Here is a 25001-nt window from a genome sequence, read left to right on the forward strand (position 1 = left end):
AGACCTGGGGATCGTCTCCCTGAGACACAGCCATCAATGCTCGCTGCATTAAAAGCATATACCCACGGTTTTGCCGTCGAAGTCGGCACACACACCACAAAAGAAGGAAAAGAAGAAGCACAAAAACTAACAGGGACGAGGTCAAACCACCCCACTGGGTGAACCAGGAGACAGTGTAACGTTACTATGAAATGCGGATAAGTTAAAGCTCGGGGAATCGCCACCCTCCACCCCCGACCAGGTACCATTCCCGACCCCGACCTGTCCCCCATTGACCATCCCCAGGGGGCGAACATCTGAGTAGGAGCCATTCACCCCGCACAGTAACCAGAGGTCAAAGGGGTTGGCAGTGGCTCCGGGATCCGCATACTGGAGAAAGCGTGAGGACACGCTTGCTTGGCTACTGGAATTTCCTGCGAAGATCGGTTTGGGATCCTGACAAGTCCAGTTAAGTGGCCTGCCAGTCGTGACATTGGCCGAGGGAATAGGAGGGGAGAAGGTGTACAATCAAACGGCAACGACGGAAGACCAAAGGAGGAGTTCGAGGAGAAGAAGCGAGGGAAGGTCCGAGCTGAATGTGTCACCGGCAGCGGCCGCGGGAAGGCTGACAGGACGCCCCATCTCAGGTGCTCCTCATCTGCCATCATGAAGCAGGATCCCCAGAAGTAGCACAGCGCCTGAAAAACACAAAAACACAAAACTCCCTCTCACCCCTCGTTTGGAGGAGGGGTGGAGCCCTGTCATTCCACATCCCTAACTCTGTGAAGAGGAACCCATTGCGGGGTTGCTTTCTCGTCATCCTCGGGCCGGAAGGAGAGGTGGCCGAGCTTGCGCTCCACCACCGTCACTGGGCCATGCCAATTGCCCTCATATGGGCCTCCTGGACATCGTCCAGGTCGGCATGTCCATAGGCTAGTTGGACTGCCGGGTTAGCAAAGTGCCCCGTCCCGCAAATCAAGTCCTCCGTATCTTGTGGGGCCCTCTGAGGTCTGAGCGGGGCAATTCGCCGGGCCTCTCTCCGAAGCTGCGCCTGGTAGGCTAGGTATGTGGATGGTTCCAGACAAGCCACCGCCAGCCCGTCGAAATCAGCGGGCGTCCAGGGGTGGGCAGCAACTAAATTGGCAAGCAGCTTCTTGACATAGGGAGAGGCTGGGCCATATGTGGTCACAGCTTCTTTAAAGTCTTTCAGGGCCTTATATTGGATGGGGTCATGAGTGTGACCTCCCGTCAAGGGATCAGTCAAAATCGGGAACATGTCCCAAGAGTCAAAGTCAACCTCCGCCCCCGCCTCTGCGGCCAGATGGAGGCTCCGCCTCAAAAGTCCTTCCCCCGCACTCGGAGGGACCACCCCTTGAGGGCAGTAAGAGGGGGGTGTCGTGACTTCCGGGAGGGGCCCTCCATGGTTCCGTGAAGGAGGCGGAAGAGGGCCCCACCCTTCAACATGCGGCGTCTCCAGGGGCGCCATCTTAGAGGAGCACGGGACTGGAGGGAGGGGGGATCTCCACCCTTCATCTTCCCGATCGTCGGCCACCCTTGGGTGGACCCCCTTACCTGGATTCTGAGCCCTCTCTCTCCTCCTTCTGGTTTCTCGGGGGAACCTTGCTGTCTCTTCTTCCTCTGACTCGCTCAACACCGGGGCTGATTCTCGGGCAACCTTTTCCAGGTCCCCCCACGGGTATTTAGGGCGATAGTTCCTGTTCCCGTCCTTAGATTCCTCATGGCCCCCGGACCCCTCTGAGTCTGACCCCGCTAGAGACGCACCGCACTGGGTGCTAACTGAGCACGGCAGGGGGGGCGGATCTGGGGCGGTCACCGCTGCCGCCACTATTTTGAAGACCCTGAAGTCTTCGGGTGACAAAAACCCCGGGCACGTCTGATTATAAGACGCCATCTGTTGACCTACAGCCTGCCACTTATGCGGCTGTAAGCCCGAGGGTTTCACCCAGGGGCAGATCACCAGAACCTTCTCAATAAACTGCCTGCAAGTCTTTATAGGGAGTTTAGCGCCCCGCTGTGCGCACAGCTTATAAAGCTGGGCGGTCAAGACCCCCTTCTCCTCCGCTCGAAACACAGGGATACTAAGCCCTGAACCCATACTGTCCTCTTCCCGAGAATCCTTTTCTCGAGGCTGTCTGGTGGCTAACGCAGACCAGCTGCAGTTAGCAGACCGTCCGCCAGCTAGGTGGGATGTCCTCCCCGGGCCCAAGCGCTCAGGTCCCTGTCAGGTCCCTGTTCGGGCGCCAGAATGCCGGGGTCCCTCTGCCCGTGGAATCCTCACCTGCCCTACGGTCCTCTACTTACCCATATCCGGGTCTTCGGTCGTCACCGGCCCCTTGAGGGGAACAATCACCAGACAGAGAGCGGAGGGAGTTTTTGGGGGGTGTTTATTCTCCACTGATTACATCGCGTCTCGTGTCTTGCGTCTCGCGTCTCCCCTCTACTTCCGCCCTAGGGCCTTTATAGCCCTTCCCGACCCTTCTCGCCCAATCATCAGTCCCAACAGCATTTATCACCATATATGGGCTCCTGGTTATACTAGTCTTCTTCTCCGCCCCTGGGGCGGGGCAGGGTCCCTTTACAAATAGTGATTTGGAAAAGTGCTTCTTAAACTGTGGGTCTCAATCCCAAGTTTAAGAAGCTCTGATTTAAAGCATTTCATATGACTATAGATAGCAGAAATTTCTTCATCTGAAAACTGACTGGTCATATCCTTTACCATTTATTTGGTCAGGGAATGGCCTATATTCTTATAAATTTAAATCAGTTGTCTATATATTTTAGAAATGAAGCCTTTATCAGGGAAACTGACTGTAAAAATTTTTTCCCAGCTTTCTTCTTCCTTTCTAATCTTAGCTTCATGGACTTTGTGAAAAAATTTTTTTTAATGTATTCACAATTATTGATTTTGTACTTCATAAGGTTTTCTATCTCGTTTGTTCTTCTGTTCTCCATAGATCTGACTGGTAAACTATTCTTTGCTCACCTAATTTGCTTATGGTATCACCCTTTCTGCCTAAATCATGTACCAATGTTGACCTTATCTCAGTATACAGAGAGTTGGTCTACATTTTGTTTCTGTCAATACTATTTTCCAGTTTTCCCAGCAATTTTTTTCAATTAGTGTGTTTTTATCCCAAAAGCTGGTATCGATGGGTTTATGAAACAGTAGTTTACTATTGTCATTGACTACTGTGTACCTAACCTGTTCCACTGATCTACCACTCTATTTCTTAGCCAGTACCAAATAGTTTTGATGGTTGCTACTTTATAATAGAGTTTTATATCAGGTACAGCTAAGCCACCTTGCCTTGCATTTCTTTTCATTAATTCCCTTTATATTTTTAATCCTCTGTTTTTTCCAGATGCATTTTGTTATTATTTTTTCTAGCTCAATAAAATAATTTTTGATAGTTTGATTGGTATTGCACTGAATAAGAAAATTAATTTAGACAGAATTGTCATTTTTATTATATTAGCTCAGACTACACATGAACAACTGATATTATTCCAATTATTCAGATCTAATTTTATTTGTATGAAAAGGGTTTTGTAACTATTTTAATATTGTTCCTGGGTTTGTCTTGGTAAGTAGCATCCCAAACATTTTATATTGTCTATGGTTATTTTAAATGGCATTTATCTTTTTAGATCTTCTGTTGGGTTTTATAAGTAATATCAGATTGTATGCTGTCTTTGGGAAGGGAGAGAAGGAAAAAATCGGGAACTCAAAATCTTATAAAAATGAATGCTGAAAACTATCTTTACTTGTAAATAGGAAAAATAAAATAATATTATGGGGGGGGAGGAGATAAAAAAAAAAAGAGGAAAGACACTAGAATTAAAAGGCATTGGGAAAGGCTTCCTGGAGAAGCTAGAATTCTAGTTGTAACTTGAAGAAAGCCTGTGAAGCCAGGAGACAGAGCCCAGGGAAAAAAAGATTCCAATGATGGAGGAGAGCCAGAGAAAACATTCAGAGCCTAAGATAGCATATATTGTTCATAAAAAAGCAAGGAAGTTAGTATCACTGGATTAAAGAGTACATGCAAGGAATAAAGTATGAGAGGACTAAAAAGGGGGAAGGAGAGTAGATTATGAAGGATTCTAAAAGCCAAACAGAGAATTTTGCTCATGGAGATGATAGGGAACCATGAGGCTTTAATGACATGGTGATTTAATGAAGAATGGACTGGAATGGGGGGAGCATCAAGGTAGTCAGACCCTCCAAAACCATATTGCAAGAGGTTTACAAATTTGGGGTGATGAAGACTTGTACTGCAGTGGTGGCAGTGTCAGAGGAGAAAAGGAGCATGTTCAAAAGATGTCATAAAGGTGAAACTGATAGGCTTTGGCAATAGATTGAACATGACAGGGGCTGAGCGAGAGATAGTGAGGAGTCAAGGATGAGGCCTAGGTTGTAAGCTTTGGGGCTGGAAGCACAACAGTGGTAATGGGGGAAGTATGGAGGTGTATGGAGGAAAGATAATGAGTTCAATTTCAGACATGAAAAAAAAAAGATTTCAAAGTTAGAAGAGAGAAAATCCAAAGATCCATGCTTACTTTAATGATCATGTTTATATAATTTCCCACTATCCTTAAGCTAACTTGGGAACAATCATCTAATGAGAATGAAAGCAGTCATGGGAAGAGGTGTGGGGCTTCTCTGAACCTCACTTCCTGAGGAATGATAGAGAGTACAAGAATCCTTGTAGGAAAGGGGTTTGGAGGAAGACACACTTAGTTTTCTTCATCAATCCTTGAATGCCTGTGACTATACCATAATAGTAACATTAAAGAGTGTTGCTCTAGAGCTCATCATCACAGAATCTAGGCCATAGGAGACCCTTCAGGCATCATTTGGAGTCCCTAAAGATCATCTAATCCAAACCCTTCTTTTTCCAGATTTTCTAAGACACTGAGATTCAGAGAGGATAAGGGACTTGTTCATTGTCTCATACCTAGTAAGCATTAGAGACTTGATTAGAACCTAAGTTTCTGACATAAGGTACTTACTTCTCTGTTTGTATGGCAGAAGTTTGGTTATTGAAAGTAGAGGAAAAGCACCCAGTATGCACCAAAAAATAATAAAATTCATGTGTGAAAAAATACAATTTTTCTATTAAACTATAAATACAGAGACAAGAGGACTACATAGAGAACTGAACAGCCAAGTTTGAGGACAGACAAACGACTGAAGTTGCAAATACCTTATTACAATGTTACCCTTGAGCCTCAATTACTGAATTGGCTTTTTTTAGAACTGACCCAGAATAAGTGCATAGGAGAGGTCCATGGTGCTGCTTCGGGTAAAAGGAAGAGGAGATTTGATTTGTAAAACATTGTACTTGTATTTACAGATTTATAACTTCTATGTGAAGGACTTGAAAAGAAACTCCTTCCTTTAAAGTGCCACTCTATGTCCCTGCAGTCACAGACCTCTAAGATAGAAAGTAAGACATAAGAGCCAAAACTCACAGATCAAGGATCAGGTAGCGAAAGTTTTTGTTAATGCCATCAATGACTTTCATGTCTTCTGGATTCAACTGGAACTCAAATACCTGCCAGGGAAGACAGGATATTATAATAAGTAAGAACTTCTTATAGCACCTCAGAATAGAATAAGCAACTGACTGATTGAATCAGTCATACTCTCCACTAAAACTCTTGTTACTCTGTTATGGTGATGGAGATTTTTAGGCTAGGTGAAAACTAGCTACTCCCACTTGAGAGCCCCCATTTTCTTTTTTTTTTTAATTAAATTATTTATTTTTAGTTTTTTACAATCGCTTTCATAAGTTTGAAATTTTTCTCCCCTTCCCTTCCCAAGATGGCTTGCAATCTGATATGGGCTCTACACATATGTTCTTACTGAACACATTTTCACATTAGTTGCATGCACAGAAGAATTAAAACAAATGGGAGAAATTGTGAGAAAGAAAACCAAAACAAAATAAAAGAAAACAAAAAAGAAAATAGTCTGCCTCACTCTGCATTGCGACTCCATAGTTCTTTCTCTGGATGTGACTGACATTTTCCATCATGTATTCTTTGGAATTTTTTTAGGTCCTTACATTGCTGAGAAGGTCTAAGTCTATCAAAATCATTCCTTGTACACTGTGGCTGTTACTGTGTATGATGTTTTCCCGGTTCTGCTCCCCTCATTCAGTATCAGTTCATTTAAGTCTTTCCAAGTTTCTCTGAAGTCCATTTGTTATAGTACAACAGTATTCCATTACATTCATATACCACAATGTGTTTATCTATGCCCCACTTGATGGGCATTTCTTTGATTTCCAGTTCTTGGCCATGACAAAAGAGCTACTATGAATATTTTTGTGCATGTGGGTCCTTTTCCCATTTTTGTGATCTCTTTGGGATATAGCCCTAAAAGTAGTATTGCTGGGTCAAAGGGTATGCACCTTTTTTAGCCCTTTGTGCATAGCTACAAATTGCTCTCCACAATGGTTGGATCAGCTCACAGCTCCACCAACAATGAATTAGTGTTCCAACATTCCCACATCCTCTCCAACATTTATCATTTTTCTGTTTTCCCATGTTAGTCAATCTGATAGGTGTGATGTGGTACCTCAGAGTTGTCTTGATTTGCTTCTCTCTACTCTATAGTGATTTAGAGCATTTTTTCATGACAACAGATAGCTTTAATTTCATCCTCTGAAAATTTCCTGTTCATATCCTTTGACCATTTATCAAATGAAGCCCCCATTTTCTTGTGGCTGGAGCCATCTTTTCCTAACTCCTCCTTTTAGAGTTGTAGAATTCCTCTTAATCTAGAAGTTTCAATTTAGCTGTTCATGAACCCCTTAGGAATTCGGCATCTTGGTCCCACAGGTTCATGTTTAAATATTTTAAATGATGCTTTACCATAGCAAATACTTGCACAAAATTTGTTGCAAACATATCTTCCCCTGAGACAACAAACATATGCATGTTTGAAGCAATATAGGTTTGTTTCTGAAAAAAAAATTCAAAGCCATTAAACACACAATGATTTCTATGTGGCTACTATAGCAAACTGACCACATATGACTTAGTGCAATATATTCTTGAAGTTTCTCTATCATCAAATTGTTTCCGAATAGCCAGGACCAGGAATCCAATATTTGAGTGCCAACAGATTCCCAATAGGTGATCAGATGCATGGACATATTCTAATTTGCATTCTGTACACCAGAGAGCTCCTTCATTCCCCTCTGTTACCATATACTTCTATCTCATCAGTGGTAAAATCACATGATCAAGATGCATTATTTTTGCATTTTCATTTGCATTCTTGCAGTGCAAATAAATGTCAGGGTGTTTGAAATACATGATCACTTACAAGCCATTTGGAAACTATCATGGACTATCCCAAGCATTCAGGAGAAACAAAACTTATATTGCCTCTCATTGCAATATTAAGGCAGTTTTCTACTTAACTGTATCCTCCACTTATGATACTCTTCTTCAGTTTAAATGAACTGGTTGTCAATACTCATCAGTGTTTCAGACGAGTTTCCTTGAGAGGGTAGCCAGTATCCCAGTGGTAGAGAAGAATAAAGTTATATCTGAAGAGATTCTCTCCTTACAAAGATTAATGTAGGAATAAAAATTGTTTTAAAATGAAGCAATATATGTAATTGTACTGTATGTACTTTTATCATTCAATACAATGCTTATTGTTAGCCAATAGAAAAGTATGTCTTTTATATCTTGACTATTTATTTATTTTTGTCAATTGCTTTAGTGGCTAAAAATTTTAAATGAACATCCATCTTTAAACAAGATAGATTGTAAAATTCTACCATTTTCCACATTATTTATGGGATCAAGCATTTTCACTTTATTATTACTTTAAATTAAAATACTTTATCTGGAAACAGTTTAAGATTGTGTGTATCTATTGTTGAGTCAAATATTATAAAGTTCTGTTCAAATAAAAAAGTCCTATATCAAAATTAAGTTTACATATGATTATTAGATTGGGTTAAACATATTTAAAGTTGTAACTTATTTTATTATGTTTATCACATTCAACAAAGTTGGTAAAATAAATTTAATATGAAGTCTTGCAGATAGTTGAAAGAATATGAGGTCTTCCTGGAATACTTTTTTTAATTCTTAGCAATTTTCTCATAAAATATTCATAATTATAGAGTTTTATTTTGTATTTAGAGTTTTTATAAACTGAATAAATTTAGAAATTGAAAGAATCCACCAATCACTTCATAAAAGAGATTCCCAAGTGAAAACTTCCAGAAATAATATAACCAAACTCCCAAATTCCTAGCTCAAGGAGATTATACTTCAAGCAGCTAGAAAGAAACAATTGAAATATTGTGGAGCCACAACCAGGATTACATAGGATTTAGTAGCTTCTACATTAAAGGCCTGGAGGACTTGGAATATGATATTCCAGAAGGCAAAGGAGCTAGGATCACAACCAAGAATCACCTACCGAACAAAACTGAATATATAACTCTCAAAGGGAAAAATAAATATTTAAAGAAATAGAGAACTTTCAAGCATTCTGGATAAAAAGACCAGAGCTAAACAGAAAATATGACTTTCTTTTTTTTTTCAAATGCTTTATTAACTTCTGATTTACATTATTCATTTCCACCAGATTTTGAGTTTCAAATTTTCTCCCTGTTTTTCCCCTACCCACCCTCCCCCAAATAGCAGTCCAACAGGATATCCCCTCCTCCAATCTGCTCTTTCCCATATTTTCTCCCATACCCCGTTTGACTTTTCCAGTGGATCTCTATGCCCCAGTGCCTGTATATTTTATTTCCCAATTACATGTAAAATAGTATTAATAATAGGGTAGGGGAAAAATGGGGAGAAAATCTATCTTACCATCCTGGGAAGGGAAGGGTAGGGGGATAAGAGAAGCAAGGGGACTAATAGAAGGGAGAGCAGATTGAGGGAAATGGAGTTCAGAAGCAAAATAATGCTGAGAACAGACAGCATGAAAATAATGAGAAAGATAAACAGGGGAAGAACAGGATGGAAGGAAATGCACAGTAATCATAACTGTGAATGTGAATGGGCTGTATTCAACCATGAAATGGAAACACACAGCAGAGTGTATTAAAAACCAGAACCCTACAATATGTTGTTTACAAGAAACACACATACACACACACACACACAAACACACATACACACAAAGTAAAGGGAAGGGGCTGGAACAGAATCCATTTGAAGTATCAATTAAAAGAGAAATGTTAACATTTTTAAAATACAAAAGAAGTCTTGAATTTAATGTCTGCCTTCTCAGGCAGCCAGAAGTGTGGGGAGAATGATAGGAGGGGTGGGAAGGAGAGACAAAGTTTATTTTTATCAGATCTCCAAAGGACATATTTCAAACTAAATGTCTGACACATCTTAAATTTATTATTTTCCAAATAAAAGTTATTATCACTTCCCCCAAAGCAAATTGATTCCAAACTTCCCAACTTCTGTATAAAGATCCACAAGATTTCCAGTCTCCCAGGTTCACAATCTTGGTGTTATCCTCAATTCCTTGCTTTCTCTCACCCCACAAATATAATTAGTTGTCAAAGTTTGCTGTTTCTGCCTTAACATCTCTTATATCTCATCCTCTCTGTCTGCTCAGATAGATACCATCATCACTTCTCACCTGTATTATTGGTCACTCTCATTCATGTCACTCCTTATTTTAATCCATTCTCCTCATTGCTGACATAGTCATTAATGTTAAGTGCAGATTTCACTGTGTCATTCCCTGATTCAATAAAATACTTATTGCTTTGAGGATAAAATGTCCACTCCTCCACAATTGGGCCCCAACCTATCTTTCTCTTGGTTCCTCACACACAACACTGCATATCTTATCTTCTTTCCTTTGCCCTGGCCATCCCCTATGCTGAAATGCATTCTCTCTTCACCTTTACCTCACAGAATCCCTTTCCTCCTTTGGTATAACTCAAGTACCAACCTCTATGTGAAGTCTTTCCTGGCAGCCTTAACTGCCAATGCTCTCTCTCCCAAATTACTATGTCTTTAACACTTGGCATTTATTTACTTTATATTATATATGTGCATGATATAATGTGAATAAATACAAAGCAGTTATTTCAAAGTTTGAGTAATGTAAACATCATACACACTGTCTCCTCAGAAAATTGAAGTGAACAAGTAGTTTCTTGGAGATATTTTGAGAACAGCAGAGAACATGTGTGAATTCACTTCTATCCACTAGACTGAATCACTGAAGTCTACTAGATTCTTCAGGAATCACCTTCCTAATGACCACCTTTCAGACTTTTCTGTTTTCATCATTTTCTCCAATATTCCATTCACCAACACCAGTGTTTGTGCAACTACTTAAACCAGTACTGCCCATGCCTCTTTACCTGAAAGTTCTCCTTGATCCGCTTTTCATTGAAGCTCTTTGCCAAGACTACCACTCCTCTCTGAATCTGGTATCGGAGAGCAACCTGGGCTGGGGTCTGATTGTACTTCTTGGCAATGGCTCCGAGGATGGGGTCTTCTAGGAGAACGGGAGACTTTTCATCTACCCTGCAAGGGAAGAAAATAAATATTTTGAAACTGTGGTCAGGGAAATAGGGCAAAGTTCCATGAGATAGTAATCATCCTTTACATTACTCTAGCTTTTTACAATTGCAAAATATTTCCATAAATATCTCATTTGAACCTCTTAATAATACCATGTAGTGGGCAAAGCAAATTTTATCATCTTCTCTTTACATATAATGAAATGAGCCTAAATTATTTCAATATCATGCAACTAGTAAAATGCCAGTGTTGGTAGGGGTGGCCAGGTGGCTCAGCGAGTAAGAGCACCAGTTAAAGTGTTGCGATGACCTGGATCAAATCCGGGCTCAGACACTCAGCACCACACCCAGAAATAACTGGCCGTGTAACCTTGAGCAAGTTACTTAATCCCGATTGCTTTTAAAAAAAAAAGCCAGTGTTGGGAGTCAAATCCAGTTAATTATAACCCCACACTCAATGCTGCTTCTACTACTCAATGTTGCATAATTTAAAAGCACACAAGAATTCATTTAGTCAACTCATTTAGTGATTAAGGAACCCATGCCAAAGCCCATTTCTTACCATGAAGAATATCTAAAGGTTCCAAGAGCACCATATGCTACCAGTATGATATCCTTTGACTTGCAGAACTCCAACAATTTGCTCTGGTTCAGATAAGGATGACATTCCACCTGCAGTCCAATAAATACTGAAGTTTTAGCTTATAAAAATAAGATATATGAGGCCAAAAAAAGAACAATATTAAGAATTTTAATAAATAAATAAAGGATTTGAGAATTACCTAGCTACACCCCAAATCACAGAATGTTAGCACAATATAGGACTACTTAAGGCCCCTTTCACATAGAGCCATTAGTGCTGAAAGGGGCAGAAAAAGTAGTTTTGAATTAATGAAAAGGCTAAAATCAACTAATAAAGGATGTAAGGTTCAGATACTGCCATTGATGAACAGTTTGATTCCTGAAAGAAGTAGGAAAAGAACTCTGTTTTATAAAAACTGTTTAAATGTGTTGAAAGAAACAGCTTTTAGGTATTATCTGAACAGTTGTAAATAGAAAATCAACTATGTAAACAGACTAAAATGACCTTATGGATGCATATATGAAAAGTTTTGCAGTTTAAAGAATCAAAGAAATAAGTTTAATTTATTAAAAACTAGAAAACAGTGAGTAGGAAGAAAATAGTTTCAAGAACAAAATATGAGAGGTAAGACCAAGATGAAGATAAGAATTGCAGGCAGCTATGGTTCCTCCATTCACTTGTCAGGAAGGGAAAGGATAGGAAAGAACTGCACTAGAAAAAGAATTGTTTTACCTGGTTGCAGACAGGTTTATATTTAAGCCCAGGTTTATTCAGGATCATCTCCAATTGCCTGCGGTTGAAGTTGGACACTCCAATGGACTTCACAAGGCCTTCATCCTTACATTTCTCCATGGCCTGAGTAGAGAGGGATTGTGAATCACTGTGAACCTTGGAGGACATGTTGAGTGGAATCCTTGCCCCATTCATCACCTGCCCTTGGTCTTTTCACTTCCTCTCCTCTGGTTTGAAAAAAGAACCTCAGGAGAGGGCACATCACAGAATCAAAACCTGGAAGGGGCTTTAGATACAATTTGGTTCAACCTCCTCATTTTCTTTTATTTTTTGGTCAAGAAAATCAGCATCTAGAGAAGTTAATGCCAGACGCCATACAGGTAGTAAGTAACCAAGCAATTATCTGAGTTCAGGTCTTCTGATCTTTTTACTATCCTGATTCTGAGGACAGCTCTTCACCAGGCATATTTCTAGTTTTAAGAAAAACATATTAACTGAACTTCATCTATGTGACATTGACTCACATATACCTTTTCAATCAAAGTATGAAAACCTGGAAGTTAAATCATTCTTTCAGTAAATGGAATTTAAAACCATGGGAGCCAAAGCCAAGATGCTCAGAAATATCAAATTGGCCTTTCATTCTGTGAAATGGGTGACAAAAACTTCACTACCAAGAAAAAAAGAACAGTAACAACCACCAGAAAAACAAAATTCCCCAGCTTCTATCTACTGTCTCTTGTCCTTACTTTTTGTTATTTTCTAGCACATCAGTTATTCTCTCCCTTGCCATTCCCATTCAATTGTCCTGGGCTCCTTCCCCTTAATCTAAATCAGATAAGATGTTGAAATTTCTTGGAGTTCTGAAGAAGTCCTGGGAGTGTAACTCTTCTCTTGTCCTCCCCATTCTATTACCCACCTCAGGGGACCCAAGATCCCACTGTTAGCAACACAGGCTCTTTCAACAATATCTTAAAGTACATACTAGCCTGGATTTTCTGATTAGCTGTCAATCCTCACTTAATCCACACTTTTATGCTTTTTATATTAATATAGAATAATAGAGTAAATCATAAGGGTTGAGACTTCACTATCTTTTAGTCCAGTTGCCCACATTCTTCAAATAATAGTTGAGATAACTCACTCGACATCCCCAAATCAGTGTCAGAGCTAAAATTAGAAGTCTAGCTTTCTAGCCCTGCACATATTCCATTTAACAAGCTGCCTTGTATCTCTTCATTTGATAAAATTGACTTCCAACTACCCGAGGATCATCTTCTCCAGTCACAATCACTTTTAGGCAGCTCTAACATCACTTCAGAGCCACAGGATGTTTTTTTGTTGTCTCCTACCACAAGTCACCTACCTCCCAAGTGTCACGCAAATCCACAGAGTCAGTGATAACTTTCTGATATTCATCCTTTGGAAACTTCTCTTTGCCAGGCTGTAATTAGAGAAGGGAAACTTGTTTTTTTGAGACACTCAACCAAGTAAGTGACTCTATTCAATTCAACTTACTGTGTGTGCCGCATAAGGCACTGTGCCAAATGCCACAAATAAAATATGAAATGGTGATATTGTTCTTGTCTTGAAGGAGCTTACCTTCTACTAGTAGCAATCAGGTATATAGATAATTATAATACAAGTCCAGAAGATCAGAGAGGAAGACCTGGAAAAAAAAATCTTAGAGGTCATCTAATCAAATGCCCTCATTTTCTTATATATTTAAAAATTTATTGATAATTTGTTATAGAAAACATTTCTCAGGGGCAGAGCCAAGATGGCGGAGTAGAAGCACGACCTTACCGCGGCTCCGGCTTCCACCCTCCCCAATCCATGTAAAAAGGGGACTCTAAACAAACTTTGGAGCTGCAGAACCCACAAAATGACACAGAGAAGCTAACCTCCCACTGAGGACAGCCCAGCAGGCCGGCAGGAATCGGCCAGCGCAGCGCTCTGGGAGCCGAGCCCAGCCCCACGACAAGGCTTTAGCCCCAGGGCGGGCCTGACCAGCCAGAGGGACTCCAGATCAGCAGCAGCTGTGGCCGTTTCCAGATTTATCAATACATAGATGCAAAGGACAAGGTGAGAGGCCAGTGCAGTCTGGACTTTGGGACCCAGAAAGTGGGAGTGCGTGGCTTTTACCCCCGGGGGTGAGAAACCTTTGAGAGGCCAGCACAGCCTGCCAGCACCACATGGCGGCTTCAGCTCCTGGCCTGCAGAGTGTAGGGGGACCAAGCACCAGTCTGAGGGGTAATAGCTCTTGCTTTAACCTGCTTGGATCTGGATTGCAGTCTAGGGTGGAGGTCCTGGGGTGTGTGTCCAGCTTGCCAGAGCATGTGGAGACCTCAGAGAGGGCACCCATCTAATACCTCTGGCAGCTGAGAAAACCCCAGCGTTTGGGATGAAAACTCCCCTGTCTGGTGGCAGAGTCCTACTGTGGCAAAAAGCCCAAAAGTCAAATAATTGAGTGGCAAAATGAGCAGGCAAAGGAAACAAAGCAGACAGAAGATTCCAACATTACACTCATATTTTGGGGACAAGAAGGAGCAAAGCATGGAACAGGAGGAAAACAGTGAAGTCAGAACTCCTGCACCAAAAGCTTCAAAGGAAAATACAAGCTGGTTACAGGCCATAGAGGACCTTAAGAAGCAGATAAGAGAAGTGGAGGAAAAATTGGGAAGAGAAATGAGAACAATGCAAGAAAATTATGAAATGAGAGTCAACAGCCTGACTGAAGAAAATAATACCTTAAAAAACAGACTGACTCAAATGGCAAAGGAGGCTCAAAAAGGCAATGAGGAGAAGAATGCCTTAAAAAGTCGAATTTGCCAGATGGAAAAAGAATCTCAAAAGCTCACTGAGGAGAATCATTGCTTCAGAATTAGATTGGAGTAAATGGAAGCTAATAACTTTATGAGAAATCAAGATTCTGTTAAACAGATCCAAACAAATGAAAGAATAGAAGGCAATGGTGAAATATCTCATGGGAAAAACCACTGGAATGAATGAATTTATTTCCTGGAAAATAGATCCAGGAGAGATAATTTAAAAATTATTGGACTACCTGAAAGTCATGACCAAAGTAAGAACCTAGAAAGCATCCTCCAGGAAGTTCTCAAAGAAAACTGCCCTGATGTTTTAGAACTGGAGGACAAAATAGAGGTTGAAAGAATCCACCCATCACCTCCTGAAAAAGATCCCAAAAAGAAAACTCCTAGGAATATTATAGCCAGGTTCCGGAATTCCCAGATTAAGGAGAGAATATTACAAGCAGCCAGGAAGAAACAATTTGAACAGTAATTGTAACTTATGAAACTTTTCTTAGTAGTTGAAGGGATTAGAAATATATACATATATGTCTATATATGAGGGTATACGGGCATATGAATACATATGTGAATGTGTGTATATACGTTTACAGGTATACATAGATAGAGGGCACAGGACCAATTTAACAGGAAGGGATGATACTTAAAAGGTGAAATTAAGAGGTGAGAGGAATATAATGAGAGGAGATGGGGAGAGACAGATTGGGGCAAACTATCTCATACAGAAGAGGCAAGGGAAAATGGTTACAATGGAGGCAAAGAATAGGAAGGCAAAAGGGAATGGATCAACCTTATTCCTATCGAATCTGGCTTGAGGAGGGAGGGAAATACACACTAAATAGGGGATCTCACCCTCCAGGAGAATAGGGGGGGGAAGGGGATGAGAGGGGGGATGATGGAAGGTAGGGCAGGCTGGAGGGGAGGGAAGTTGGAAGCACCCACTTTTGAAAAGGGACAGGATCAGAGTAGAGAATAGAACAAATGGGAGGTGGGATAGGAGGGAGGGAAATATAGTCAGTCTTTTACAAAATATCTACTATGTTATTGTTTTGCATTAGCCGCACATGTACAACCTATACTGAACTGCTTGTCTCCCCAGTGGGGATGGGTGGCAGGGGGGGAAGGGAATGAATCTGAAATTGAAAGTTTTAAAATCAAATATTCAAATATATATATATATATATATGTGTATGTGTGTGTGTGTGTATATATATATATATATATACTATTATTAATACCATCTTACATGTAATTAAGAAATAAGATATACAGGCACTGAGGCATAAAGATCCACTGGAAAAGTCGAAACAGGTATGGGAGAAAATATGAGAGAGAGCAGATTGGAGGTGGGGATATCCTGTGGGACTGCTGTTTTGGGGGGATGGGTGGGGGAAAAACGGGGAGAAAATTTGTAACTCAAAATCTGGCGGAAACGAATGATGTAAATCAGAAGTTAATAAAGCATTAAAAAAAAAGAAAACATTTCTCAATAAACATTGAATTAAACCCAATAAGGAGGTATATTTCTGGAAACAATTAAGCAAAACTGTCTAATTTAATAACATGGTTCTGACTGGTAAGTCTGTGGCACTTTTTAACTTGGTTAATAATCTATTGATATTTTTTAAAAAAAGAAATGTCCTTTAACTTGAATAGTTTAGAATTTTTTATACAATTGTAGTCATGAATAGTTATTCTCTCACTCCCTCATAAATCATTTATTAAGCACCTATAATGTATAAGGCCCTGAGCTAGGTTCTGAGTTTATCAAAAAGAAACAATTCACTACTGGATAGTTTTAGTAATTTCCTGTTTTGTTACCCGTGTCCCAGACCCAAACTGTTAAATTTCAAGTTCATCTTTATTTATTAGCTGGTTAATAAGCCTTCCATAGTTGTAGCTTATTTTCCTTGAAGAAATTCACCACCCCCAACACATTCATTCCTCTTCCCTCTCTGAGTCCCCTCTTGTCCTTCCTTAGTCCAGTCAAGTCCCCTACTCCTTTTATCTTTTTTTCTTATACTTCCTTTTCCCAGCATAGGTAACAGTATGGTTCATGTATCCTTTCATCCACCAACCCTCTATTTCTATAGGGTATCTCCTTTAAACACCCATACTCACAGTTTCGCTTATCTCCTCACTAACCAAAAGACAAAGTGGGCTACCCCTTTTAATATGTAAGCACTGGATCATCACCTAAACTCTTAAGGCTACTTGGACTTGTTGACATTTCACAATTTTCTTTTGTCCCATGCATTTTGTTTTGGAGGCAATTGGGGTTAAGTGACTTGCCCAGGGTCACATATCTAGTAAGTATATGAGGCTAGATTTGAACTAGGGTTCCAATTTGAACTCAAGTCCTCCTTACTCCAGCGCTGGTGCTCTATCCACTGTGCTACCTAGCTGCTTCTTTTTATTGCATTTCAAAGACTATAGCTCCCACATACCTTCTCTAGCAGAACTGAACTTCATGTCACTCTGAATAATGATCAAGGAAATACTGAGAAACAAGAGTAAGTGAAATCTCCCACCCCAAAACTGCACAGTCATATAGCATGAGATGAGAAAAGCATTCCCTTTCCCTCCTCCCAAGCAAGCTTCCCAGAGAGATGTGGCATCTGTAGTCTGCAATGCTCTGGGTCTACGTTCTGCAACAATGGAGGACTCACCTGACAAGGCCCTAGGGTACCAACTTCGAGAACCCTGGGGAGGAACAACTAGAAGAACTACTGACCTGCTACTGAGCTTAGGTCAGAACAGCCAAGGCCAAAGCCAAGGGGTGAACACTCTGTTCTGAGATGTCACAGATGGCTTTGAAAACCCAGATCTCTGAATGTCAAAGAACATGTGGAGTCAGACTCTAGGACATGGAAATCAATGCAAGAATCCAAGGAATCGAGGCCAAGACCAGGCAGAGCAAATCCCTTCACCCAAGAGGGTGCCTGGCCATGGAACAAAGCTCCATTTAAGAAACTGAATCCAAACATCCAAAGTAATAATGAAAAAAATTGTTGCAAATCAAACAAAAAGACAGATTTAACAGTGTAACAGATTAATATACAACATACTGATACAAATATATCTAATACCCTACTATTGAAGAAAAAGAAGACCCCAGTTACTGGGATAGATGCTCACTATTTAACAATAACTGGTGGAAAAATTAGGCAATAGGATGGAAGAAATTAGATTTAGATCAACACCTCATACCTTACGTAAACATAAGCTCCAAATGTGTATGTGGACTCTATGTAAAAGACAACATCACAAATTAATTAAAGAGTCTTGTTCTATTTCTAACATAGGCAAATTTGCTCCTCCCAGAGCAACACCAGATCTGTAGTGGCCTTAGCAGGAACAAGTGAGAGGCAGTAGCAATATCATACCTCATAACTCTCTAACTCAAGCAATTCACCAGCCTTAGCCTCCCCAGGAGCAGGTGTACAGAAAAAATAGGAATCAAAAATATCATGTGACATCTTGATGGGCTAAAAATGCAGAAATGCTCAAACTTCCTGGTGGTCTAAAATTAGAAAGTCCCTCCCCTCTGTGCAATGAGAGGAGCCTAAGGATGGGCTTAGGCCACTGTTGAAGCTTCCTCCACTCCTTAGATAATAGATACTGAAGTGTTTTTTCTAAAAGGACATCTTTCACATTTGTCAAAGACTAATTGGAAAACTTTGTTCCACTTGACCCCGACTCTGGAAAGTCTTTTTTTTATTCTGACAGTAAATCCTACCACTTGCATTACAAAAAATCCTCTTTTCTCCTTTGACTGATACCCCAAGACTTTTCTGAAAAATCCTTTTTTTGCTATACAATGCTGCTGATGGGCTATGCATTCTAAGCAGTCTAAAGGTCATAAAAATGAAACCTATATTAAATCACAGGAATATGAATTTTCTATCAGCAAAAGCAAATATCATAGCACTTGAATAAGGCTCTAAGTTTTTTTTTTCCTGCTGTCTTTCACCCATAGTCATCGGACTCTGCTGACAGGTATACCTCTTCCAAGAAGTCAAGAGAATTCCCCAACACAGGAACTATTTACCACCATGACCAGCCCCATATCTCTTTTTTGTTTTTGTTTTTAACTTTTTGGAGGGGAAAAAGCAGGGCAATTTGGGTTGTGACTTGCCCAAGGTCACACGGCTAGTAAGTGTTAAGTGTCTGAGGCCAGACATGAACTCCTGTCCTCCTGACTACAGGGCAAGGGCTCCATTCACTTCACCACCTAGTGGCCCTCAGCCTAATCTCTTACTAGCAAATCAGGATATCCTTGGAAATGTTTCCTTGTAGGCATGTACTTTAAATACTAGGACACTGACACACAACCCGATCAACATTTATCTGTAGTCCTTTAGACAAAGCCTTAATATGGCCAAAACATTCCTTCACTTCTTATAAAAGCAGTGCTGAAAAATACTAAGACAGAAAAGAGAGAAATGTGGCAAAAAATGTCTTTGAATATCTAGAGGGGGTTCTAGCAACTTACTTTAAGAGAGACAGGAAAATGGATAATATAAAGGTCGATGTAATCAAGCTGGAGGCTCTTCAGGGTCTCTTCCAGGGCAGGCCTGACCAGTTCTGGGCGGTGGCATGTACTCCAAAGCTAAAGAGATTGAAGGAATATTCAAAGTAACATTGAGCATTTTTTTTTAAGCAATTGGGGTTAAGTAACTTGCTCAAGGTTACAAGGCCAGTTATTTCTGGGTGTGGTGCCAAGTATCTGAGCCCGAATTCAATCCCAGGTCATCCTGACACTGGGGCCGGTGCTCTTACTTGCTGTGCTATCTAACATTGAGTATTCTTATCAATTCTTTTTTTTTTCATTTTTCAAATGCTTTATTAACTTCTGATTTACATCATTCATTTCCACCAGATTTTGAGTTACAAATTTTCTCCCCATATACCCCTGCCCACTGCCCCAAAATAGCAGTCCCAAAGGATATCCCCTCCTCCAATCTGCTCTCTCCCATATTTTCTCCCATACCCCTTTCGACTTTTCCAGTAGACCATAGTGGATCTCTATGCCCCAGTGCCTGTATATCTTATTTCCCAATTACATGTAAAATAGTATTAATAATAGGGTAGGGGGAAAATGGGGAGAAAATTTGTAACTCAAAATCTTGCGTAAATGAATGATGTAAACTAGAAATTAATAAAACATTTGATAAAGAAAAAATTAAAAAATAATTCTTTAAAATTTTTTTTAAAATAATAAAATTAAAAATTAAAAAATTAAAAACAATTTTAAAAATAAGTCACAGTCTACTTTTTGTCTTGTTTTTAAGGCACTGTTCTGTTTTCCCAATGATAACATACTTTAAAAGAATGACCAATAATCACCTAAATATTTATGATTTGCTTTCTTTGCATTAAATCTGGTATTTAACTTCCTGTTAGACAATTTATTTCTAATTTACAAAAAAAAATGCAGGTTTGTCAAACACAAAATTCTACAATAAAATATTATTTTCCTACAAATTAACTCCTCTTTTGATTCATTAGTTAAAAAAATTTCACTGATTATCCCTTATATTCTTCTCACAGTTTAGTCAAGGCACTTATATCCTTGACTGAAATAGGAAAAATTTAGATTTTAGTCTTTAAGACTAAATTTAAATTGCTAGTTCTATTTTGAAATGGTCAGTTAAAAATATTGCACATATGGAATACCAAAAAAAAATTACATTTGGCATGTTGTAATAAGAGGAATAATCTCATTGCTGCTCATTCAGAGAACATGATCACTACACCTCCTTAATAATTTTTCCTGGAGGTGTTCATTTCTCCCATTGTTGCTGAAGTGATTTTTAAATGATTTCTTGGGAAAAATTAAATGTCTAGCTATTTTACACTGCCTTGTAGGAGTGTAAGCTGCTGAAGAACAAAGACAGTGTCTGTTATTTAATGAATATCCCTGCGCAAGTGTGCATCTTGCTTATTAATTGAGTGCCCACTCTGCTTTTGAAATTAAATGACTGTGAGTTAAATTCCATTGTTTCTCATCAACACTAGCTAGCCTTCATCTTTTCCTGTATGCAGCAAGATTCATTTTTGTTGTTTAGATTGCCTTGGTTGGGAGGATTCCTCTTTGTTCCACACAAGATATTGTTTTTAGCTCATCACATTTTTTTTTACCATGAAAATATCCCACAAAACACAGTCACTGATTTCTTCCCAACAATACCTTCCCCGTGTAGAATATGTCCTCTCTGGTCACTGTCCCATCTGCAATCTTCGCCCGGATTGCCTGTCCAACTTCTTTTTCATTTTCATATAGGAAAGCCCCATCAATATGGCGGAAGCCCACTTCAATAGCCACCTTTGTGGCCATCTCACTTTCACTTTTGAGAACCTAGAGTTTCAAAGGGAGAGAATTTCAACCTGGATCAAGACAGCTTAGCCCAATGGACCTCCTTCCCTAAACGTGGTACTTTATTTTATTTATTTATTTTTTTGCCTTTTTGGAGGGCAATTGGAGTTAAGTAACTTGCCCAAGGTTACACGACTAGTTTGTGTGTGTGTGTGGGTGTTAAGTGTCTGAGGCTGGAACCAAAGGGTCCTCCTGACTCCAGGGGCCGGCGCTTTATTCACTGCACCACCTAGCTGCCCCTAAACATTGTACTTTAACTACTGTTTCTTCTTCCCTTTGCTCTGTCTCCAGCTCAACTTTCTCCCTTCCTTGTCTTTTTCTTGGTCAAGTACTACTCAACTTCTTCCAAGCACAGTTGTATTTTGTCATTTGTTTTCTTTAGATCCTGATACTTGTTTATTTTTCCATTTGACCATTCTAAGAAGTATGAGGCTATTAGGTAATAGAGAGATTTAAACATTTTGCAAGGTAGACAACTGCCCAGGTCATCTGAGTCTTTGGCTTAGACTTTAATCTTTAGACTTCAGTTTTAAGTTCTGCTGCTATATTTCATGTCTTTCCTCCTCCCACAGCCCATAGTTTAATAGAATGTTTTGTTTTAAGTATATTGAGTTTCAGGCTACTATAAGACAGCAGAACACTGTGCCAGAAAACTAAGCAATACTAATTCACACTACAAAGTCAATAAGGCCTAAAGAAGGATAAAAGCTCTCAACAATGAAAAGTTTGGTTTAAGACTTTTAGTGAACTAGGGAGAAAAAATTTAAAAAAGATAAACTAAAGAGAATCACTACCAATCATGAATTTGGAGGGGGAAAAAAGAAAATTCACTTTATGTTCACTATCCATGACCACACATTTAAAGTAAAATTCTAGAATCACATAAAGGGGAAAGACAAGAGAGTTTAGAGTCTGTTAAGGAGTCTGTACCTGTAAGCTCAGCTATCTTATTGGTAAGGATAAGAGGGCAAAACCATAGAGTTCAGAAATAATAGCAATGAGATTTTGCCATCAACCACTTTAGGTACAGATGTGGAAAGACCAATTAATCACAAAAGAATTAGAAAAATCCAACCAATAAATAGGCTAAACAAAGACTTTGCAGTATAACTGACTATTTACTCAGTTCAATGGAACTTATTTTTAAATTGTATATTATAATGTTTTTTACTTTTTTTTTTTAAGAAATCAGGGTTAAGTAACTTGCTCAAGGTTACATGGCCAGTTATTTCTAGGTGTGGTGCTGAGTATCTGAGCCTGGGATTCGATTCAGGTCATCCCGACACTGCAGCCGGTGCTCTTACTTGCTGAGCCACCTGGCCACCCCATGTTTTGTACTTTTTGACATGTATATGTAATATTGTATGTATGTTGTTATTGTGTCTTTTTACTGTTGCTAGAGTTTGCCTGATTTGAAGCAGCTTGTTAAGTGGTGCTTTGAATTGTGATACATATAGTTTATGTATACTGTATTTATGTATGGCTGTGAGAGTTGTATTATAAGGAAAGCTGAGCGCCACAGAATTGATACTTTCACATTGTGGTGCTGGAGAAGACTTTTGAGAGTCCCTTAGATAGCAAGGAGAGAGATCACATCAGTCAATACTTAGTTTGGAGAAGTGATATACATTTACCACAGTGTCAGGTTTATACAGAAATTCACTATCCTGTATTTGATACATAATTGTGTATTTGTCCTAGAAAGGGAATTCAGATAACCACATTTCAACACCCCTCCCAGCATTTCACTCACCCTCACCCAGAAACCACACTCCTCTCTATACTCACACTTTGAGGTCCATAAGTACCAAGTCCCAGCAGAGGGATGGTATTTCCATCATTCATTGTCACCCTATGAGATTTGGAAAGAGCCATTTCTTTTCACCTGGAAGGTCTGGCGAATTCTGTGAAAAGTCAGAAAAATCCCCCAAGGAGGTGAAGACTAAGTGACTGGAGCCTTGGCTATTTCTATTTATACTCTCTTGCCCAAGAAAGCTCAGAGGGAGTGACCTGGTTTCAAAGTTGCCCAAGGTGAGGTGGAGAGAACAGCAAATCACAAATCAACTCTTTAGAACTTCCCTAGAAAAGCAGTTGCATTGATTGATATGCTTGACTAAATAAAGTCTTCATTTGACTTAAATTTGATGGCTATCCCTTTTTTTAATAGTTATTCCTAAAGAATGGTGGGCTCAGAGTGGGAGGATGGAGAAGGGAGGGGGAAGGGTCAGAGGAGGGAAGAAGGGGACTGTTAGGAGAAGATCTCTAAAGGGGAGGAGAGTGATGGGAAGGAGGGAGCTAAGTAGGTGAGCAGATATGGGCAGTCTTTTTGTCCCTTTCTACCTGGAAAGCTATACACACTGAGTTTGAAAGGAAGCAATGCCCCCAAAGGAAAGTGAAACAGTGATGGTAGAGAATGAGTTCTCCAGTGTTTTGGGGTACAGATTATGAAAAGGTCAGATAACCAAAATATGCATGCACTGAAAGACAGTAGTAGTGGCGCCCACAGTTCCTAGGTGTGGGGGAAGCCAGGTTTGGCTTAGCTCTCCTTGTCACTGTCTCCAAGGGTGTGCTTGTCAAAACGATATTCCGCCATGCCAGAATCGGGGCGGGGCCCCATCTTGCACAGGTTGGTTACGTGATCACCCAGCTGTTTGATGGACTTGACCTGTTCGTCCAGGTAGTAGGTTTCGATGAAATCACATAAGTGGGGGTCATTCTTGTCAGTTGCCAGCTTGCGTAATTCCAGTAGCGACCGTTTGACATTTCTTTCCAAGCGCAGAACACACTCCACTGCGTTCAGCCCGCTCTCCCGGTCCTCGCCGTCGGGTTTCTTCACGTCCTGCAGGAAGATGCGGCGCTGCTTCCGCAGCTTCATCAGCTTCTCGGCGTGCTCGCGCTCCTCTTGCGACTGGTGCAGGAAGTACTTGGCGAAGTTCTTGACAGCCACGTTGTCGCGGTCCAAGTAGCAAGACATGGACAGGTAGACATAGGAGGTGTAGAGCTCCAGGTTGATCTGCCGGCGTCCGAGTCCTGGTGGTAGCTCTGCCACCCCTGAGAGGGGGACGAAGTGGTCATGCGCCGCCGCTGCCGGGGGTGGCTGAGCTGGCGGCTGCGGCTAGATGGTAGGACAGAAGGGTTAGTTAGTGGAGGTGAAGGTGGAGAGGTGGCTAAGGGAGGCTCCGGCCAGGAATTGAGCAGCGGGTTCTGTTCAAGCACTGTTGAAGCAGGAAACCGCAGCGACTCCCCCTTCCCTGCGCTTCTGGCCGTCTTAGTTTTCTTAATATTAAATCATCCCTGCATTTATGATAGAAATCCAACCTAGTCATAGTTTATAATATTTTTCATATGTTGCTGTACTTTTTGCTAATATTTGATTTGAAATTATTGCATCAGTGTTCATTTTCTTTCTGTTTTGATTCTGCCTAGTTTAGACATCAAGATAAAAAAAAATAACTTTCAGCCTCAATAAATAAATGCCTACCCACTGCCTCAAAGGCAAATTGAGTGCTTTAAAACAAAAAATTCTGAACTTAGACACAAAAAAAAGAGTGTTTCCAAACAGTGGATAAAGCTGTAGGTCTGAAGGAAGGTCTGAGTTCAAATCCAGCCTCAAACATTTACTAGCTGAATGACTCAGGCAAGTCAATTAACCTCTATGTCTCAGTTTCCTGACTTTACACGACTATGTCCCTTCGTGACCAGGAAGCTACATCAGGGAAGCTGAGACCAATCAGGTCGCGGGGGTAGCTTTGTCCTATCATATACCATTCTTTAAGGGTAAGATCCTAAGGATTTTCTAGACCAGTGGGGTCAAACTTGAGTAGAAAAAGAACCTTGGGTGTCACATGTTGAATTAGAGAACTGCAAACTCATATTATGTTGTATTTTTATTTATTTTGTTATACATTTCCCAGTTACATTTTGATTTGGAGCTTTAT

General features: G+C 40.3%; 1 protein-coding gene across 1 annotated transcript in view; it reads right to left on the reverse strand.

Moving 5' to 3' along the window:
* LOC138165837 (prostaglandin-E(2) 9-reductase-like) overlaps positions 1 to 22938 on the reverse strand; it is a 24838-nt gene extending 1900 nt beyond the window's left edge. The window contains exons 1-8 of the mRNA XM_069094179.1: positions 22852 to 22938; positions 20878 to 21045; positions 19180 to 19296; positions 13220 to 13297; positions 11854 to 11976; positions 11101 to 11210; positions 10377 to 10542; positions 5473 to 5555 (exon numbers count right to left, since the gene is read on the reverse strand). Coding sequence (XP_068950280.1) covers positions 5473 to 5555; positions 10377 to 10542; positions 11101 to 11210; positions 11854 to 11976; positions 13220 to 13297; positions 19180 to 19296; positions 20878 to 21045; positions 22852 to 22938 — 932 coding nt within the window. The remainder of the gene's footprint in view (positions 1 to 5472; positions 5556 to 10376; positions 10543 to 11100; positions 11211 to 11853; positions 11977 to 13219; positions 13298 to 19179; positions 19297 to 20877; positions 21046 to 22851) is intronic.
* Positions 22939 to 25001: the final 2063 nt, after the last annotated feature.

The sequence above is a fragment of the Petaurus breviceps genome, unplaced genomic scaffold, assembly GCF_028583685.1.
Source record: "Petaurus breviceps papuanus isolate PSGF00001 unplaced genomic scaffold, PetGlider_PUasm1.0 216, whole genome shotgun sequence".
Lineage (NCBI taxonomy): Eukaryota > Metazoa > Chordata > Mammalia > Diprotodontia > Petauridae > Petaurus > Petaurus breviceps.